Source organism: Cebidichthys violaceus, unplaced genomic scaffold (assembly GCF_023349555.1).
Source record: "Cebidichthys violaceus isolate CVI_PGR_0920_01 unplaced genomic scaffold, fCebVio1.0.p SCAF_17, whole genome shotgun sequence".
NCBI classification, from domain to species: domain Eukaryota; kingdom Metazoa; phylum Chordata; class Actinopteri; order Perciformes; family Stichaeidae; genus Cebidichthys; species Cebidichthys violaceus.
This window is the reverse complement of record NW_027176340.1, coordinates 10,523,699-10,543,963: the sequence shown is the minus strand read 5'-3', so window position 1 is coordinate 10,543,963 and position 20,265 is coordinate 10,523,699. Positions and strand designations below refer to the sequence as shown.

At 40.2% G+C, this 20,265-nt stretch overlaps 1 protein-coding gene across 2 annotated transcripts in view; it reads left to right on the top strand.

Annotated features, from left to right (window-relative positions):
• The window catches only part of igsf21a (immunoglobin superfamily, member 21a), a 194,875-nt gene that overhangs the window by 122,599 nt on the left and 52,011 nt on the right, over positions 1-20,265 (top strand). For both annotated transcript variants that reach the window (XM_068712572.1, XM_068712571.1), the window contains exon 4: positions 1,715-1,833. In XM_068712572.1, the coding sequence (XP_068568673.1) occupies positions 1,715-1,833 (119 nt within the window). The remainder of the gene's footprint in view (positions 1-1,714; positions 1,834-20,265) is intronic.

Genomic DNA, 20,265 nt, shown 5'->3' with positions numbered 1-20,265 from the left:
TGGTGCTGATGGCTTACAGGTCTGCTGTACAGGACTCCACTTCCTGTTCTCCTGCCCTTCTCATGCTAGGCAGGGAAATTCGGACGCCAGCTGAGATGATGGTGGGGAAACCTCCTGACGCCCCTGCAGGTCCCCCGGGGCTCGACTATGCTAGGAAACTCCAGCACCGCTTGGAGTCTGCCCACGAGTTTGCCAGGAACCAGCTGCGCAGTGCAAGTGCAAGGCAAAAGAGGAACTACGACGTACACGTCAGAGGACGACATTTCGAAGTCGAGGAGCTGGTCTGGGTGTATATCCCGCAAAGAAAGAAGGGCAGGTGCCCAAAGCTGGATAGTGAGTGGGTGGGACCCTGCCGAGTCCTGGAGACACTGGGAGAGGTAGTGTACAGGGTCCAGCTGCCACCACGAGGAAGGAAAGTCACCCTGCACAGAGACAGGCTGGCCCCCTATGAACCCAATAGAGTATCTTAAATCACCATTCAATTGGTAGCTTGCACATTGACTACAGGTTGTTTTTCACATCAGCATTATTTACACACACACACACACACACACACACACACACACACACACACACACACACATACATAGGTAAGGTACATATTTGATTCCACCGGGAGCGTGTTCGCCGCGATCTGCCCCACCGGGAGCGTTTCAGAAGCCGAGCGCTCGCGGGCACCACCCGCAAACATCGTGAGATTCCACGATAATCTGTGTAACAACTACGGATGTATAAAGAGAACAACAAACACATAAAAGGTTACTTTACCTGTCCGACGTTGCTGTTGATTTGGTCATATTTCCTTGTTTTTTGAGACATGTTTAAGCTTAGATATATAATCTTACATTTTTGTGGTCAAAGCAAAATATAAGACAAAAAGTGTAGAAGAAGAGCAACGACAGAACAAGCATGAACCCGACCCGTGGGCTCTCGCACGCCCTCTTCTTTGAGGCAGAGTAGTGTTTGCCTCTCCTCTGTGCTTTTTCACTGCAGTTTAATGTCAGATCAGCAACACTAAATATGTTCTACACATATGTGAAATACATGACCTATTCTATGTAAAGAAAGGACATATAATAAAAGTGTCTACAAATATTACAGTGGTGACAAACAATGAGAAAGCAAAAGGCACGAGGTCAACCCAGTTTGTGAGGGATTTAGCAATCTGAGGTGAGGCTCGTCGCTGCCTCACCTCACGTGTCTCCTCTGTCTGAACAGGACATGCACTAATTCAGCGGTTTTGATTATAAAAATGATTGGAATCATACAGAAATTACATTTATAGCACAGATCAGTAGAGAAATATTAATATTTTTTTTTAGCATTATTTGTTTTTTACTTGTCATGATGACAGGTACCTGCCTCCCCTGACCGCACGTCCCTGTTAGGATTGTTTACTAGGAGCTTACGAAAGTCCAAAGCAGAATCAATATACAAAGATACCAAGACACAAAGTGCTTTTCCAACACAATAATATTGTTACAGACGCGACAATTAAGTCTTCAACTTTCACTATGATTTTTTAAATGTCTCACTGTCGGCGTGTGTGATATTTCAAAATTATACAGAAGCTTGTTGAATAAGTCATCAAAATCATATCAATCAATGTTAATGCTCACCAATACACTTCAAATGCTTTTGTTTTTGCATCAGTGTGTCAATATTGCTAAAATGCGAAGATTATTATCAACTCATATGCTCTTGTATTTGACAGGCTCCCAGAGGTACGGATCTCAGACAACGGACCTTACGAATGCCATGTGGGCATCTACGACCGGGCAACGCGGGAGAAGGTTGTCCTGGCTTCAGGGAATGTTTTTCTTACTGTTATGTGTGAGTACCATCACTGCTCTTTAGGAAATATCCGTTTAGTGGTGTCTGCGTATTGAATTCAATGTGTTTCTGGTGGGGCATGGTTTGCATGTAGAGGGACCCTTCAAAGTTATAGGTTTGGACAAGTAGGACAGAGATGGAAGACCTGGATTCTGTGCAGGCCTACAGCAGGAGACAGGGCTGTCTTGATTACTCAAAATAGTGTTAGGTTTCTAGTTTTATGTGAGTTGCCAGAGGGGTGATGTTTTAAAACTGGTGTTGGATATGCTGTTTTTCCAAAATGTAACAAGTAATTTTGTTAAGGAAAAAAGTGTTTTGAGCAATGCAAATAGCATCATGTTGAATGACGTATTTATTGAACACGTATTTATCCGATTCTCATATTAAAAATGAACAAGTGAAGCTTCACTACCTCGCTTAATACGGATATAATCAATATTTTAGAAAATGCATCAAATGGCACTGTGGAAACAATGTGATAACGTGAAAGAGTTTGCTCGTAGTCATTAACTTACGGAGAATAAGAGAATCTCAGCTTCACTCAGATTTATAACGAGTTTTAGCTCATTGTTTAGCTGTCCAGCCCTCAACTCCTCTGTTTTGGTTCACTCCCATAGCGCTCATAAAGTTGTTATTCGTCCAGCTGTTTTCATTGAAAAAGCCTGGCACCAAACAGCAGGCCGATGAGTTAATGACTAACTGGTCAACATAGTGGAACATTTAGCAGCTACAGATCCAGATATATCCTTTAGGAGAGACCAATTACAGAGTTAATCCAGACTGAAAATTAGACTTACATTCTCAAAGTTGCAAGAAACACAACTCCAAATAAAGATTGTGGGGGCGGCAGGCTTAGGCAGGCTATTCTAGACAACCTTCTCCCCAGCAACACTTTCCAGCTCCTCCTGGGGAACCCTGAGGCGTTCCCAGGCCAGACAAGATATATAATCTCTCCAGCAGAGTTCTGGGTGTAACCCTGGACCTCTTGCCAGTTGGCTGTGGCAGGAAAACCTCCAAAGAGAGGCGTCCAGGAGGCATCCTGATCAGAGTCCCGAACCACATCAGTTGACCCTGTTTGACGCAAAGGAACAGCGGCTCTACTCCGAGCTTCCTTTGATTGTTGGAGTTCCTCACCCTATCTCTAAGGCTGAGCCCAGCCAGCCTACGAAGGATATATCTGCACGTGCTCATCATCTATGTACTCTTCACTCCCATTTGCGGTGTTGAAGTAGGACAGACTCTAGCATTCTTGTGTTGGGGTAAAAGGAATGTTTAATTAATTTGATTGTTCCAATACTGGCGATCAGCTGTGTTACACACGCCTGGTATGAATTACAGAATGCCCACCAGCTCTTTCTGCTGCACGTCCATCATTCTGTGTCAAAGCATTTGAAAAAAGACACGCCACTCGGATGGATGTTGGCTGAGAGAAGAAAACAATGGCACTACAGACAACAAGTGCAATAATCACCCAATGAGTCCCAAAGATATTTTACACAGAGGTTGATACAGTAATAATTATCTGTTTGCCGTCTCCACTGTGGCTTCCTTTTGTCCTGCTGTCATGACTTTCTGTGTATTGTGGGACATGTATTTCAATGTCTTTTCATATTTGTAGTGTATTGTGTTTTTTTGATACTGAAAGCTGTATATTTTAATTTCACTGTACATGTAGTAACCCAACTAGGGGCCAGAGTTAAACATTAGCAATAGCTTTAAACCTTCTGTGCAGCATATCACTTTCATGCTTTCATGGAATTATGTTAGATGTCATCGCCCCCATGAAATAGAAATTCTAAATTTTGCAGACCAATAGGCCTTCAGCGACTGAACGATTGATTCAATTTCAGTGGTTATCTGGATGTGGAATGTCTGCCATTAGAAGGTTATTACTTCCTTCAGCAATGGACCGAGCAGAAATAGACTTGTCTCCAAATCCTAGGGGTGTGTAAGCAGGGTCAAGAAATCGATCCAATTGAAAATTCTATTTGATGAAATGATGTTGATTTGCTGTAACAGCGTGTTCAGCGTTGGAGGAGACGTACAGTGTCCTCTACATTTCCTGGATTTACATTTTTAGACAAAACACGTTACTTTGCTTGTGGTGTGTCTTTCTGTTCATCTGTCAATCACATGGACTTAATACTGATGATTCTTTGCTTTCCTTCAAACCTTATTGCCTTTGTGATAAAACTATTATCATTATCGGTGACCATGATATCTCATTCAATCACGAGAGGACGTTGTGCGCCTGTAGCCTATTGCTCAGTCTGTGCTGTAATTATTGTATTTAATTCCCCCTAACGACAGCTGCTTCTCTTGCCTCTGATGTATCAATTCCAGCAGCAGAGACATGCTGTTCTCCATGTGCTCCTATGGCTAATTAACAATGGTGACATTTTTCAGTGAAACACCAGAGAGAGACACCGTTTGACAATATTACTCCATTATCACATTTTGGGCCTTTGAGAACTGCCTGTGGTTTTAACCTTTCTCTTTATTTTTTATTTGGGGGGGGTTTCGACTTCCTCTACTTTCTGTTCTGTTCTATTTGATGACCAATCCCATGCCTTAGTTTAAGGGCTCCCCCACAATTTAGTCAGTGACACACTTTATCAAGGGCAGGGGATTTTCTCAGTTAACAGTTTCTTGTTTCAGCGTTGGGTGGGAAGAAGTGAACGATGTAGTCGTGGGATAGTTGGAGCACCCTAACTCAGCTGGGTCTTAAATCACCACTCCACAAGAGAGGAAGAAGAATGGCCTCGGGCGTTGTGGCTAATTGCCGTCTAAACTGAAACAGAATTATTCATAACCTATTAGTGTGTCAAGTTCAGTGGGAAGTAAAGTAAAAAGTAGAGAGGAGAAAGAAAGAAAATTAGAGGAAAAAAAAGTTAATTAATAGGAAGTAGTACATGGAGAGTATTTTAATTTTTTAAAGGGCTTCATAAATAAGAATTATCATTTTAATGAATCCCCTGCCAAGAAATTCAATCATCCAGTTTTAAAAGGCTAAACCCTGAACTCTTGGTACCTCGGCTACTGTCCTTCACTCTTAGGAAAGTTTGCTTTTCTTCTTTCACTACATGAGCATATGTTGACTTTATTAAGCCTGAGGGCCATAGTCATTCTATTGCTGTGGTTACACTGGTCTTTTCAACGCGGCTTTTGTGATCAGATGCGCAGCTTCGGACCTCAGCAGTATCTGTATATTTGTGTCTACAGATGACAATTCAATGCGACCTGCCTGATCAAATAGTGTTCGGATATATTTTGTGCTCAAAGAAGCGGCTGCAAAATGGTAGATGAAGACGTTTCATTTATTTTACATTTTACACAATAAAAGCCCCCAGTTACTTTTGCTGCTTACTCTTCCTCCCTGCAGTAATCTTGTTTTATTGAAGAATAGCTGCAAAGGAAGATCACGCCCACATGCTGTCCACACCTAACTGACATCCAAACTCAATGCGAACCAGGCCACCTCGGCATGTATCGCCGATCAGATCCCAATGTATTTGTTTGTTGTATTTTTGAATGTACACTATATACCATATCCCTGGACAATGCACCAACAAGCTTTTATCTTGATAATAAGAATCAAAGCAGCAGCACCAAGATGTTCCCATAACTAGGGCAATTTATTATGTAAATGTTATCCCTTAACCCGAATAAGCTTTCACGGTGCACTATGTCTGTAAATATTATGATTGATGCATTACCGTAAGATAATTCATGATGAGGCACTTTGTTGTTATCAGAGTTCAACATCTGAACTGAAAGGTTATGGATGAAAAGTTCATTGTGAGAAAATGCTGAAATATGGTACTGGACAGAATCCTTAATAGGCTATTGAAATTACTGTCAAATACTGTTCACTCTCAAGTGTGCAGAGGATACATTCAAATTATATTGATAATACGCAGAACTGACAATGTAATAGAGTTTGGCCTTTTGACCACCGCCTTCATCTCTGTTAGTTTCAATGAAGAGGGATCGGCTGACGGACATTTAACAGCAAAACATTCAGTTCTTTGCAATCATGTTTTCAAGAAATCCTAATAAAATCTGCGTGCATGCATTTTATTAAGAAAGACATAGTACATCATATTGATATTATATTTATTAACCTTAGGCCAGAAGGACACACAGGGAGAATTTGCAACTTCATGGTCAGGTCATACAATTGTATTTTTACATGCAACATTTAATAGACAAGCAATCTGCTTAGAGCAATATTGAAGCATTACAAGAGGATTACAAAAAAAATCTTATAGCTTCAACTGTGTAACCTTGCAACCCCTGCCTAAGTAAGAAGAAAACTAAACAAGAATATCCAAAAACATTTTCTAATAATCAGACGATATTGCATGTTAGAAAAAGCTTCTCAACAATAATAACATATTGGCTTCTGAATTGTGTTTCCATCAAGGTTATAATAGTTTTGAATTTTGAACTAGTTTTTATTTGAATTTTGCTTTGAATTTACAATTTAATATTCGTTTAGTTTCAGTTTTTCAGAAAGGTCTAGTTTTAGTATATTTATATTATTAATTTAACCTTTATTTATCCAGGATAATCCCATTGAGATATTTAATATCTTTTACAGGGCGGTCCTGTTCAAGATGGCAGCGTACAACTTTCACCACATAAAGACACAGATAACAGACCTAAAAATAAAACGGCAAAAAGTCAAGAACATAAAATCATTAAAATGGTAACATAAAAGAGACGATTTAAAACAAACCAGCAAAGTGCGCCACTCAAAGAATTGTCATTCAGTACTTATGTGATCCTTAATCCTGTACTTAAAATCTTGAATGCTTCCGCAATAATCTAGTTTCAAAAGTTTCTGTAGCTCACACCAAGAGCAAGATGGTCCAAAAAACGGTGAGGGTTCTAGGAATGACCAACATAATTTGTTCTCAAGATCGGACGTTGCAGATATTGAGAGTTTTTGGAGTCAGTAGACAACATAGATTAATGTTCCTTTCTGTATAAGGAGGACAAACACGGTATCTCATACATACTGCATTGATGTGATGATCGTAATGCAGCATGGTACACTGAATCTGACATTTTAACAGAAGATATAATTGCATGCATACAGTTGTGGTCAAAAGTTTACATACACTTGTAAAGAACATAATGTCATGGCTCTCTTGAGTTTCCAGTTATTTCTACAGCTCTGATTTTTCTCTGATAGAGTGATCGGAACAGATACTTCTTTGTCACAAAAAACATTCATGAAGTTTGGTTCTTTCATGACTTTATTATGGGTTAACAGAAAAAGTGATCAAATCTGCTGGGTCAAAAATATACATACAGCAGTGCTAATATTTGGTTACATGTCCCTTGGCCATTTTCACTTCAATTAGGCGCTTTTGGTAGCCATCCACAAGCTTCTGGCAAGCTTCTCGTTGAATCTTTGACCACTCCTCTTGACAGAATTGGTGCAGTTCAGTTAAATGTGATGGCTTTCTGACATGGACTTGTTTCTTCAGCATTGTCCACATGTTCTCAATGGGATTTAAGTCAGGACTTTGGGAAGGCCATTCTAAAACCCTAATTCTAGCCTGATTTAGCCATTCCATTACCACTTTTGATGTGTGTTTGGGGTCATTGTCCTGTTGGAACACCCAACTGCGCCCGAGACCCAACCTTTGGGCTGATGATTTTAGGTTATCTTGAAGAATTTGAAGGTAATCGTCCTTCTTCATTATCCCATTTACTCTCTGTAAAGCACCAGTTCCATTGGCAGCAAAACAGCCCCACAGCATAATACTACCACCACCGTGCTTGACGGTAGGCATGGTGTTCTTGGGGTTAAAGGCCTCACCTTTTCTCCTCCAAACATATTGCTGGACATTGTGGCCAAACAGCTCGATTTTTGTTTCGTCTGACCACAGAACTTTCCTCCAGAGGTCTTATCTTTGTCCACGTGATCAGCAGCAAACTTCAGTCGAGCCTTAAGGTGCCGCTTTTGGAGCGAGGGCTTCCTTCTTGCACGGCAGCCTCTCAGTCCATGGAGATGCAAAACACGCTTGACTGTGGACACTGACACCTGTGTTCCAGCAGCTTCTAATTCTTGGCAGATCTGCTTTTTGGTGGTTCTCGGTTGACTCTTCACCCTCCTGACCAATTTTCTCTCAGCAGCAGGTGATAGCTTGCGTTTTCTTCCTGATCGTGGCAGTGACAAAACAGTGCCATGCACTTTATTCTTACAAACAATTGTTTGCACTGTTGCTCTTGGGACCTGCAGCTGCTTTGAAATGGCTCCAAGTGACTTTCCTGACTTGTTCAAGTCAATGATTCGCTTTTTCAGATCCATGCTGAGCTCCTTTGACTTTCCCATTGTAGCGTTTGTGGGCGTTTGTATCCAATGAGCCCTATTTAAATGGCCTCAGAGAAGACACCAGCTGTAGTCACTCATAATCACTCACAAGAAGTTAAGAGGCCATGCTATGAAGCTCATTTCATTGACACAACTTTCTAAGTCACCAAAATTGCTAATTCATGTTGCTGTATGTATATTTTTGACCCAGCAGATTTGATCACTTTTTCTGTTAACCCATAATAAAGTCATGAAAGAACCAAACTTCATGAATGTTTTTTGTGACAAAGAAGTATCTGTTCCAATCACTCTATCAGAGAAAAATCAGAGTTGTAGAAATAACTGGAAACTCAAGAGAGCCATGACATTATGTTCTTTACAAGTGTATGTAAACTTTTGACCACAACTGTATATGAAACATCACCATAATCAATTGGTGATAGAAGTGTTGCTTGAATTAATAAAAAGAAAAACATTTGTTTCTATAATAAGATACTAATAAGACACTCAATATGATGTTTAAAATGTAGAAAAAAAAAATCTGATACTTATTCGTTGAGACGTGTTCAATCACCTTATAATTTACAGTTACAGTTATTTGGAAGTAATATGTTATAGCATCAGTCTGAAACAGAAATAATAGTTTTTCTTCAACCTGGTGATATCATTTCAGTTCGGTCTTGGGTTTTCTTAAGGGATATAGTTTTTATTTAGTTTCAGTTTATTAACTATTTTTCACTGCTGGTTTTTGTTTTAGTTTAATATATGTAATAACCTTGGTTCCAACCAAACTATATACTTTAATTTAAGTCTTTTGTGTATGAAGTAGTGGACTTGAAAGACACATGTTCAGCATAAAACATGTGGTCTTATTACAGTATAATTGATTCGGTATATTGTGATTTTCACCACTTGAGGGATAGACTTCTGACCCATCACCACCAATCACATAAAATAGATATTTCATCCTGCAAACACTGACATATCCATCCCTGTAAAGCTAAGGTCATAATATCCGGCTTTAGTGGGGGAAAGAAATCAATACCTCTTTTCCCAATAGTAGAGATAGGGTCATTATTTGTTATTACCCAAAGTGATTTCTATGCCACATTCCAAAGATTACAAGGAAAGGTTATTTGTCTCCTTTGAGTGGAGCCTGACCTTGGGACGCCAGCTTCTAGTTGATCTGTGCATAGTGTCCGAGACATCTAAGGTTGTTGTGTTTGTCTCTGTATCATATGATCGTTGGGTTGCGACTCGTCCACTGGACGAAGAACATCTCAATAGCCCTTGTGTTTAAACATCATGTCACGTAACTGAAGAAATCCTTTCTTCTTACCTTTTTTAAAGTGTGAGAATGTAATTCAAAGGATACCCTTCATGAGGCGGCATGGCTGGTATTTATAACCCCAAGAAGCAGAGATGAGCGCTAAGGTGTAGAGGGACTAATTACCTTCTCATCCCATAAAACTGGGATTCGCTTCAATAATGGATGCCCGACTTTAATTAAGCGCTGTGTATATTTAGGTGCTCGTTTATAAATGGGTGGGATTAATGGCGTACGAGCCAAGCCCAAAGACAGCAACACCTGCAGACACAGCAGTTCGGTGTAGCAATAGGAAGAGTTTCTGCGACTGTATGCATGCATGAAGTTTGCGTGCTTGTGTGTGGAGAGGCTTGTTTGGGTGGCGGGGTTTGATGGCTTGCTAGGGAGCGGCGGTTCCCTCCGTGTCCTGTACTTGTTCGGGATTTGAGGAGAACATCTTGGCCAGACTCAACACAGAGTGACTTAAACACAGTGGCCTGATTCTCAGCTCTTAGAGAAGATGCCAATTTTGTCAGATCTGTCAGTTGTATTCTGAAGTGTTTGCCATGTCGTCTTTTAGCATCACTCGGGCCCCGGGGGGAATGTTCTAGGGTCCTTGATATGAGTCTCCATTACTCTCTGATTTAGCTTCTGTGTCACCTTCCTGCTCATCACACGTAATGTCCTAGTGTGCTATCAGCATCACAACTGATTCCATTGATTTTGTGCAAAAATGTTTCACAACTTTCTCAGTTTTATTTTGTGACAATATAGTGCATCAACTGTTGCCCACATCTTTTTTCTATCTTGTTCATAATAGCAATATAGACTTTGGTCTGAGATAATTGTATTTGGAAATTAATATATCATTTTTTTTTATTGTGTGACCCCTTGCCGCTCCTTATCACTCCTTCCTACTACCATCATTCAGTTGCTGACTGGGAGCAGAATACAGCACTAATACAACTGGTTGGATTGGAGCCCATTGAGGGGAAAAAAAATTATGAAATGAATTCAAAGAGCAGATGAATTATTTAATGTCTGTCTTTGAGCTAAACCCTGGGGTGATAATTGATGCAAAAATAAACAACCCATGGGCTTCCTCAAGGATTTCTCTACCTAATATTGAACTGGCTGTCTGTGCATCAATTAGTCTATGCTAAAGAATTTCAGATTTTTTTTTGTCTCTTCCTTCCATGCTGTCAGAGTTTTGTCAGAAAAAAATGTCTGTTTTCCTTTTACTTAAAAGTTTTGGATCTTTCATTAATTTAGATTCAGAATCAGACAAACAGTGAAATCTCTTGCTGCCATCTTTCTACAATTAGCTTCAACTGGGTTGTGGCATAAACTTGCAATCATATTAGCAGCCATACTGCATCTCATTTGAGGCTGCATTAAAAACAAGCCAATTTTACCCTCAAGCTCATTTAGTACCTTATTCAGTTGACATTCACCAGACAATCATCAGTGGGGCAGCCGATGCGCGCCAAGGCTGTAGCCTCATAAGTAAGCCTGTTTTCATACCCGCAGATTTCACACAGTAAATAAAACATAAGCATCTGATGGTTGCATCATATCATCTGCTCATATTCCTTCCGCTAAAAGGCTCCAGGATGCAATATTTTGGCGAGAGATACTGTTTATCAGCTACAACCAGGATTCACTGTCTGCACCCTGACAAAAAAAAAAAGTAGGTGGCACCGTAGCAAATGGTTATACATTAATAAAACAGTTTTATGTTATCGTTTCCTCTTAAACTACACAGTAAGGGAATTTGAGAATATGTAAAACGTTACGGTTATAATTCGATCACTTTTCAGGGTGTGCAAACATTTATTCTGTAACCAAAGACAAGCACTATTTAACATTTTCTGAACCCCAGCCTTACACTGTCAAGCTTTTGAAATCAACTAAAAGGATCTTGTTACTCCTAAATTTCTTTACCCTTTTCACTGCTCCTCCACAACAGATCAACATTTTTACTGTAATGACACTGCTTGTGCTTCATTAGCAGGTACCTAGCATGAGCAAACGTTTTTATACTATCATTAGGCTTATGTTTTTTTAACTGTAGGCTAGATTTGCTTGGCAAACTATTTTCATTAAATAGATACAGTGTCATAATAAACTATACTTTAAGTATTTTTTTCTATACAACAGACTCCTAATCTTAACTTTAATTCAACCACAACCACCTGGCTGCAGATAAGATGCGGACGACAAACACCATAGTCATGGGTATACAGAGTCCATGCAGGGAACTGTGTTGCGACAACAGGCGCAAGTGGTTCTGCAACTTCCCTTAGATGTTAAATGTGTAAGAGGAGGACAAACAGGAAGATAGCATTAGAGTCTGCCCCAACATTAACAAGAAGAGTAAGACAACGCCCGTTTTCAGAGCTGCCAACTCTCACGTTTTTTAATCATGAGACTCACAATTGACAGGCGCTCTCACGCCACACAAAGAAAAAATAATTTCTAACTATAACACATGATTGAAGATATTTAAACCTGCAACTAGTTCAGCTGCTGCTGAAGCAGTCAAAACGAAAAAACTGAAAGGAAGAGGTAAAAAAATAAGAAGCACATGAAAAAACAACTGGATGATTACCACAGCCTGCGTGGTGTTTTATTCATAATGTTATTCACGATGCTTCATGTTTCAGATGTCTATCCGGTCTGTCTTCCGAATCAGCAGCTGTCAGTACTATCTCTGCACAGAGCGTTTGATTTTATCTCTTTACCTCCACAAGTCAGTGGTTTCTGCTGCTCTGTGCGCACAAGAGGACACCGCGGGCTCGTGAACCCAGCGGCGCGGCCAGATCGCAGTCAACTGCGCCTTGCCAAGTTTGTTGGGAGCGTGCCAAACAGACTTTTGGTAGTTTTGTGGTCAGGCTCCCTTGGCGCACCTGTGGTGCACTTGGGCACAGGGTGGGATCAGAAAGACTATTATTCAAGCATTATAGGAGCTCTCCCTGTCAGGACGCACCGACAGTTTCGAAAACTGTTGATGTGCAAGAAACTGTGAAGAATGGTTAATCAAAACAACACGTTTGATGTACACATAAGCACGGAGGGGCTCTGTGGTTATTATACTAACAGTCTGATGCTAAAATTTAACCAGCGGATCTGCCCTGCTTTATTGTGACTTAACAGTGCACAACATCACTCCAGTTAGAGACTGCAGATGGAACAGACACCTGCTGCCGTCAGACGGCTGTAAAGGAAAGGCCTTCTGTTATGATAGGCATAGCTTAATATCTGCCTAGCTGGCATTGATGCCATAACCGCTGGTTGAAAAATGATGTTGTAAAGTTATTGTTGCTGTCTCAACAATTAACTAAATTACACATAGTACCAAACAAATTCATGTTTGCAAATCCATTTCCGTCCATGCAGCTATAACAGCATGTGCCATCTCAGGAATCCATTCCATCTAATAGAATTTTACAAATAGAATTCATGGAAAAGCAACATGAACCACCAAACAGAATGGTGGTTTAGAAGAGTTAGCATCCAGACACTTTTGACTGAAAAAAGTGAACTTTGTTGATTAATGCCCATTTGTCAGGATGCTAAATTTTAAGGACGTTTCCACACTTTTAAAGTGAGCTCGGGGTGAGTAATCTTTTGACATAATTTTGGCTATGGCTATGGTGTGCGGAAGTTGGCAAATACGCTGCCACGCAACCATCATTATTGGCTATGATGACCAACTTGGCTTTTCATCTATGAATGCTTTAACATTTTGGCTGTTGAACTTTTTAAATACCTGGGGTTTGTGGAGTGATACAGTGGCTTGCAAAAGTATTCATACCCCTTGAACTTTTCCACATTTTGTCACAATACACGCCACAAACATAAATATATTTTATTGGAATTTTATGTGAAAGACCAACACAAAGTGTCACACAATTGTGAAGTACAAAGAAAATTATACATGATTTTAAATTTTTTTTCACAAATAAAAAACTGAAAAGTGCAGTGTGCAAAAGTATTCAGCCCCCCTGAGTCAATACTTTGTGGAACCGCCTTTTGCTGCAATTACAGCTGCAAGTCTTTTGGGGTATGTCTCTACCAGCTTTGCACATCTAGAGACTGAGATTTTTGCCCATTCTTCTTTGCAAAACAGCTCAAGCTCAGTCAGATTAGATGGAGAGCGTTTGTGAACGGCGGTTTTCAGGTCTTGCCACAGATTCTCGATGGGATTTAGGTCTGGACTTTGACTGGGCCATTCCAACACATGAATATGTTTTGTTTTAAACCATTCCATTGTAGCCCTGGCTTTATGTTTAGGGTCATTGTCCTGCTGGAAGGTGAACCTCCGCCCCAGTCTCAAGTCTTTTGCAGACTCCAACAGGTTTTCTTCCAAGATTGCCCTGTATTTGGCTCCATCCATCTTCCCATCAACTCTGACCAACTTCCCTGTCCCTGCTGAAGAGAAGCACCCCCAGAGCATAATGCTACCACCACCATGTTTGACAGTGGGGATGGTGTGTTCAAGGTGATGTGCAGTGTTAGGTTTCCGCCACACATAACGTTTTGCATTTAGGCCAAAAAGTTCAATTTTGGTCTCATCTGACCAGAGCACCTTCTTCCACATGTTTGCTGTGTCCCCCACATGGTTTCTGGCAAACTGCAAACAGGACTTCTTATGGTTTTCTTTTAACAATGGCTTTCTTCTTGCCACTCTTCCATAAAGGCCAGATTTGTGGAGTGCATGCCCAATAGTTGTCCTGTGGACAGATTCCCCCACCTGAGCTGTGGATCTCTGCAGTTCGTCCAGAGTCACCATGGGCCTCTTGGCTGCATCTCTCGTCAGTGCTCTCCTTGTTCGGCCTGTAAGTTTAGGTGGACGGCCGTGTCTTGGTAGGTTTGCAGTTGTGCCATACCCTTTCCATTTCCGGATAATGGATTGAACAGTGCTCCGTGAGATGTTCAAAGCTTGGGAAATCTTTTTATAGCCTAACCCTGCTTTAAACTTCTCCACAACTTTATCTCTGACCTGTCTGGTGTGTTCCTTGGACTTCATGGTCCTGTTTGCTCCCCAATATTCTCTTAACAAACCTCTGAGGCCATCACAGAACAGCTGTATTTGTACTGAGATTAGATTACACACAGGTGGACTCTATTTAGTCATTAGGTCAACATTCAATCATTCAGCAGTCATCAGGCAACTTCTGAAGGCAATTGGTTGCACTCAGAGAAAAGGGGGCTGAATAATTTTGCACACTGCACTTTTCAGTTTTTTATTTGTGAAAAAAATTTAAAATCATGTATAATTTTCTTTGTACTTCACAATTGTGTGACACTTTGTGTTGGTCTTTCACATAAAATTCCAATAAAATATATTTATGTTTGTGGCGTGTAATGTGACAAAATGTGGAAAAGTTCAAGGGGTATGAATACTTTTGCAAGCCACTGTATGTCCCCTGAAAGTCACATTGATGGAATAAATCAAGATGTATTAAAATATGAGCCTTTGGGTGACTTTTTTTTTTCATTTTGCAGAGAATGAAAAGATGCTAGTTTTACAGTTCAGCTGAGATATGCCAACTTAAGCTCATTGGAAGGTGTATAAATACAAATCACAATACATTTCAAGGACATTCCGCCATTCCTGATAATGAATTTTAGGCGTTTTGCTTGTCATTGTACGTAACATTAGTACAAACATGACTAACGGAACTTCAAAATAAATACTTTGGGACACGACATTTGGTCTCAAACGTTGGTCTCCTGGTTGAAAGTCCTGTGTTTGATTGACCATTCCACCTCCTCTCCCACCTGTCATAGGAAGTTTTTCGCACTTATTTTACTGTCACTTGGTCTGAGCATAGCATATGTGTGCATTTGCATTTATATTGCAGTCAGTACAGACTACATGGCGTAAAATGACACGCAAAAAGCAAAAATGGCATTGTTATTGCATGCTAGATGACTTAGAAATGCTTGTGTCATTCCTACACCATTTTGTGAGACCAAACTGGATAAGCTTTGCATTGTTACATTTCTTAACAGGAATTTGAATGCAGCTGAATTTACATGGCTGCTTATTGAGGTATAATGTCATCATTTGACCTACTTGTCAATAACATGGCCCAGTGCTGGTGCATTGGAAAGTACAATACATTGCTTGTACCATGAAGTACTATGGTTAGATTGAAAATGCCATCCATTTCTAACACAAGCATGATGATAATTTTCCAAAACCTAACTAAGTTGATTTGCTTCCTAAGTAAGTGTTTTTGTTTGAATACACAACTTTAACCACATATACTGTGTCCTTAGTGGAGCATCATAGTTGATGCTCCACTAAGGACTGGCTATCCAGTGCTGCCATGGAGTCTGACCAAGTGTCAGTATGTGACGAGTTGGGATGAGAATGTTTTGAGGTAGGATGACATGCAGTACTACCAGCTTGGGTCTGATCTTGCATGAAGCTAGCATAACCCGTCAGGGTCACATATGGGCCTACATATTTGTTTTAGATACAATTCAATCATATGAGGCCACTTATTTTGTTTGAATGACGATTTATAGTCTTTTATTTCTGTCTGTCTTTCAGCACTAATATACTTTTTACTCCCGCTAACAGCCAAGTAGAATACTATGCTAAGTATATAATCCAATTTCTCCTCTCTTCAGTACACCTACTTAATGTTTAGAGACCCTGCGGGCACATTAAAAGTTTGGCTTTTCATTTTAAATGTGGGCATGTCTTGAGTAGACTGTGCTGCTTCCACCACCATATGGCACTATTGTTAAAGAGCACAAATTACGGCTGTGCTGACTATACTAGGCTACTGAAATGAACAAATACCATTTTGCTCTGCGTGACATCGAGGGATGTTTATTATACCCTGCAAAACGCAGCATCTCCTGCCTGTCACGCATGAATCATTTAGGAATGCCCATCCCCAGATGCATAATCCCTGTCATTGCACAGGGGCAACAGTGGAGTCCGTCAAGCAGAGATTCTTCTGTGCGGTGTAGTATTTTTCAAATGTCTAAAGGAGGATAATATATCAGTTGAGGTCAATGAGTCATAAACAATGGTCAGGTCAAGGTTGTTGTAGGCATAAGCACAAAGTTGTTGAATTGACACAGGGACACTCTTTTTGACAAGAAGAAACTTTCAGCAAATCAGCAATTTTTTTTCAAAGCGCCACACTAAAACACAGAAGTCTACATCTTCAAATAGCTTCAAGAGTCTTTAAACCATCACTTTAGAATAACCTTGTGATGTCTTTCACCATGCAGCCCTTTCTTGTTTTCCTTCCTAGCTTTCCTTCCTTCATCCTGAGACGTGCACAGCTGATATTGAACACAGCGCCTCCCCTGACGTCCCCTTGTAGTTATCTGTATGCTGTGAAGTGTAGGCCTCATTCCTTGTGGCACAGTCTACCTCATTCCCTTCACTCCCCCTCGCTAAGGATGTCTTCATCACATGGTGCGCTCTGCTCCCCACCAAGGTCCCTCCTTTTGAGCGTGGTTGACTGAGGAGGCGACAGAGGAGAAACAGCTTTGCCTCCCTAGAGACATGCAGCTGATTGTACCAAAGGATGAGAACACCTCTTTGTCTCTCTACCTTTTACCTCAATATCACCTTGCTTGATAAGTCTTCTTTCCTACGAAGTGATCCCGCTAAAAATAGTTTCTCGCTTCATAGGTTTTTGTGAGCAAGTTTGACAAAACTTATCAGACAGTGTTATATCTTTTCTCTGTAAATTAATCAATTCATTCACTTAAGGAGGTTATTTGTTGTATCTTACATTCATTTCATTTCTCGAAAGACTAACCCAAGGGCATCTGTAACTTGAAAAAGGTCAACTAAAAAGAGCCAGACAAGATGAAAAGAGCCAGAATGGCTCCCTAGTTTGTAATATCATTCCAGCCCTGTGGAGTAAGTATATGATTTGATTTATTTTTAGCTCAGCCCAATGTGATGGTAAGATCTTTCTGTCACTACAGGGAAATACATGTGAGCTCACCTGTCTGTCATTTATGGCCCATTGGCTATCCTCTCATAACATTTATTTTGTGATGAATTTTCTTAAAGTATTTGCGCCCACAGTCTATCCCCTGCGTGCTCTCTGTCAACATATCTAATTATGTTGACTCCCTTAAAACTGTTTTGATGCATGGCTCACCAAAAGGGATCTCTGATAATATCAGACCCCCCCCCCAAAAAAACACAAAGCAAATGAGTTTTTAATTTCTTTCAGACTTTCACAACAACATATTGACAGGAAAAGATATTGATGACATTTTCTTCTCAAAGAGGCTGCATTTATGATTAATTCAGTACACCATACATCGTTGAAAGCCTTGGAAGACAATACCGATTTTGTAAAAGTCAGAATGTGTCCTTATTTCTTGGACTGCCTTAGAATTTAGAAGGAGAACATATTAATCCCTGGGGGAAGTAACATTTTTACACATTTACATGAAATACAAACATTGACACACATGAGCCATAGACATGCAGTTGGAGAGGTTTGAGAGTGATGGAGGTGCCTGTGCACCCAGCCAGCAGTTAGGGTTTGGTGCCTTGCTCAAGGGCACTTAGGCAGTAAACAGGAGGTGAACTGGCACCAAGTGATGTTCAATTGGAAATTCAGGTCCCATTTATAGTAAAATAGACAATAAAGCAAGGTATATTTTAGGGCGTGGCTACCTTGTGATTGACAGGTCGCTAACGCGGCATAGTTGTCTGCGTCATCATTTTAGAACTTTAACCCTTTCACAGTATGTTTTCAGTTCATGAAAGTTGATTGTAACATTTTGATCACCTAAAATAAAAAACAAGTTGGCGACGGACAAAATGCTGAACACGAGGCCTTAAAAACCATAGTCTACAAACCAATGGGTGACGTCATGGTGACTACATCCACCTCTTACAGTCTGTGGTCCACTCTTCATTCTTGGTGGAACCGGCAGCCCTCCAGTTCCTAAGACACAGAATGATCCACTGCGACCCCAATTTATGTCTGATTCCAACATTTTTGGGAATATTTGTACAAATATTTTATCATTGATTTGATTATGATGTATATATTATTGTTTCATTGAGTGAAAAATTGTTGATTAATATTCCAAATTACAGATTTTTTTTCATCGTCATGTTGAGTAAAAGCATCTTCCTCACAGATGATGTTTGTGAATGTCATTGAATTAAGTCGATCTTTCCAGTGTCACTCTTGGAGGGTTGGAAGTTGCAAATATTTCCAAAAGTGGTGCTGAGCACCTTTCACTGTGGTCTTAGCTCTTTGAGATTTGACACTCATCTTTGCAACCGCACAAAAGACTGTGAGACAGCCGATAAATTTATGGGGAAAGAAGAAATACGGGTTTAGGAGTCCCTGAAAGCAGCCTGTGGGCATGGATCGAATGGATTTCTTCTCAGTGTGCCCATTTTTTAAACTCAAAAAGAAATCAGAGGAGGGGAAGCTGAAGGGAAAATTGAAATGGGAAATTCATCGGGACCCTATTCTGTCCTGACGAAATCTATCAAATCATTAAGTGGAGGTAGGGTAGCATGAATTAATTGTATAAATATCTCATCGGAGATGGGCCTGCTGGGGTTTTGAGATTTGCAATGATGTCATTTAAGGAATACAACACATTTTTTTATATGTATAATATCAGGAGAAGTGTATTAGAAAACAAATTCCTACCTGTTTAATGATGTATTACCACCTGTAACCTACATAGGTACATGGGCAAGTATGTCCCAAATAGACCAAGTCTCAAATACACCGTCTTTCATTCAGGACAGAAAGTTATTGTTAGCTTAATTGCTCATTTACAAAAGCATTTTCAAAAACGATTTCATTGCATTGAGGAATTATAAATACTCAGGTGTTTTAAAGGGCAGAAAACAGACCTCATGTTGAGGAATATAGAAATAAAAGTGAAAGCTTGTGATATGTGACAGCTTTTGAAGAGCCAAATGCCAGCTTGATGATTGATTGTGGTTTATTTTAGGAATTGGCCACTAATTGGCACTCTCTAGTTAACTCTACTTTCTCTCTCTCAGCCTTCTTCTACCTCTTATTATTTTGATAACAGTAATTGCACCATCGGGAACTCTCTCACAAACATTTTGACTTTTTGAGGTAGCCATTCACTCAAGGGTTTTATATATGGAACATTCTTTCATGTGTGACATTTTTGTAAGTCCATTGACTAAAATGCCTCTTCCAAATCCCAAGGCAGAATGAATGAAACATGTTCATACCACACAGTTTTATTATTCTACTTTCACCTTGACACCAGGACTATATAATCTCTCATATATACCCTATTACATGTCACACACAGACAAGTGTGCAAGTAAATTTGAATTTGTGATCTGATGTGGTGAGCCCCAGATGGGGGAGTATAGTGTGTCCAGTTGTCTGTATCACATGAGCAGCTTCCTCGCAACAGCTTTTCTAGAAAGAGGATGGCTATGGAAATGTGGTCACACAATCCATCTTTTTTCCTCATATTTACTACGCTGCTGCAGTGTGTGCTTTAGCGAAAAGAAAGCCGCTCCCATGTGCTGTGGAGAACTTAATTGATGGCTGTCTTAAGCTCACTAGACCTCACGTGCACTGTCACAGCACACCAGGTAGGAATGCAGTTGGGGCGAATCAATAGTCAATTATAAAAAAATTATATTTTGTGATACAGTATATTCTATATTCTGTTCTAAATGAGAGCAAGTACAAGGACCCAGCAGTCACAGCCTCAGTATTGTAAAACCACTTTGTGTTTATACAGAACCGAGATCAAAAACGCTCACCTGCCA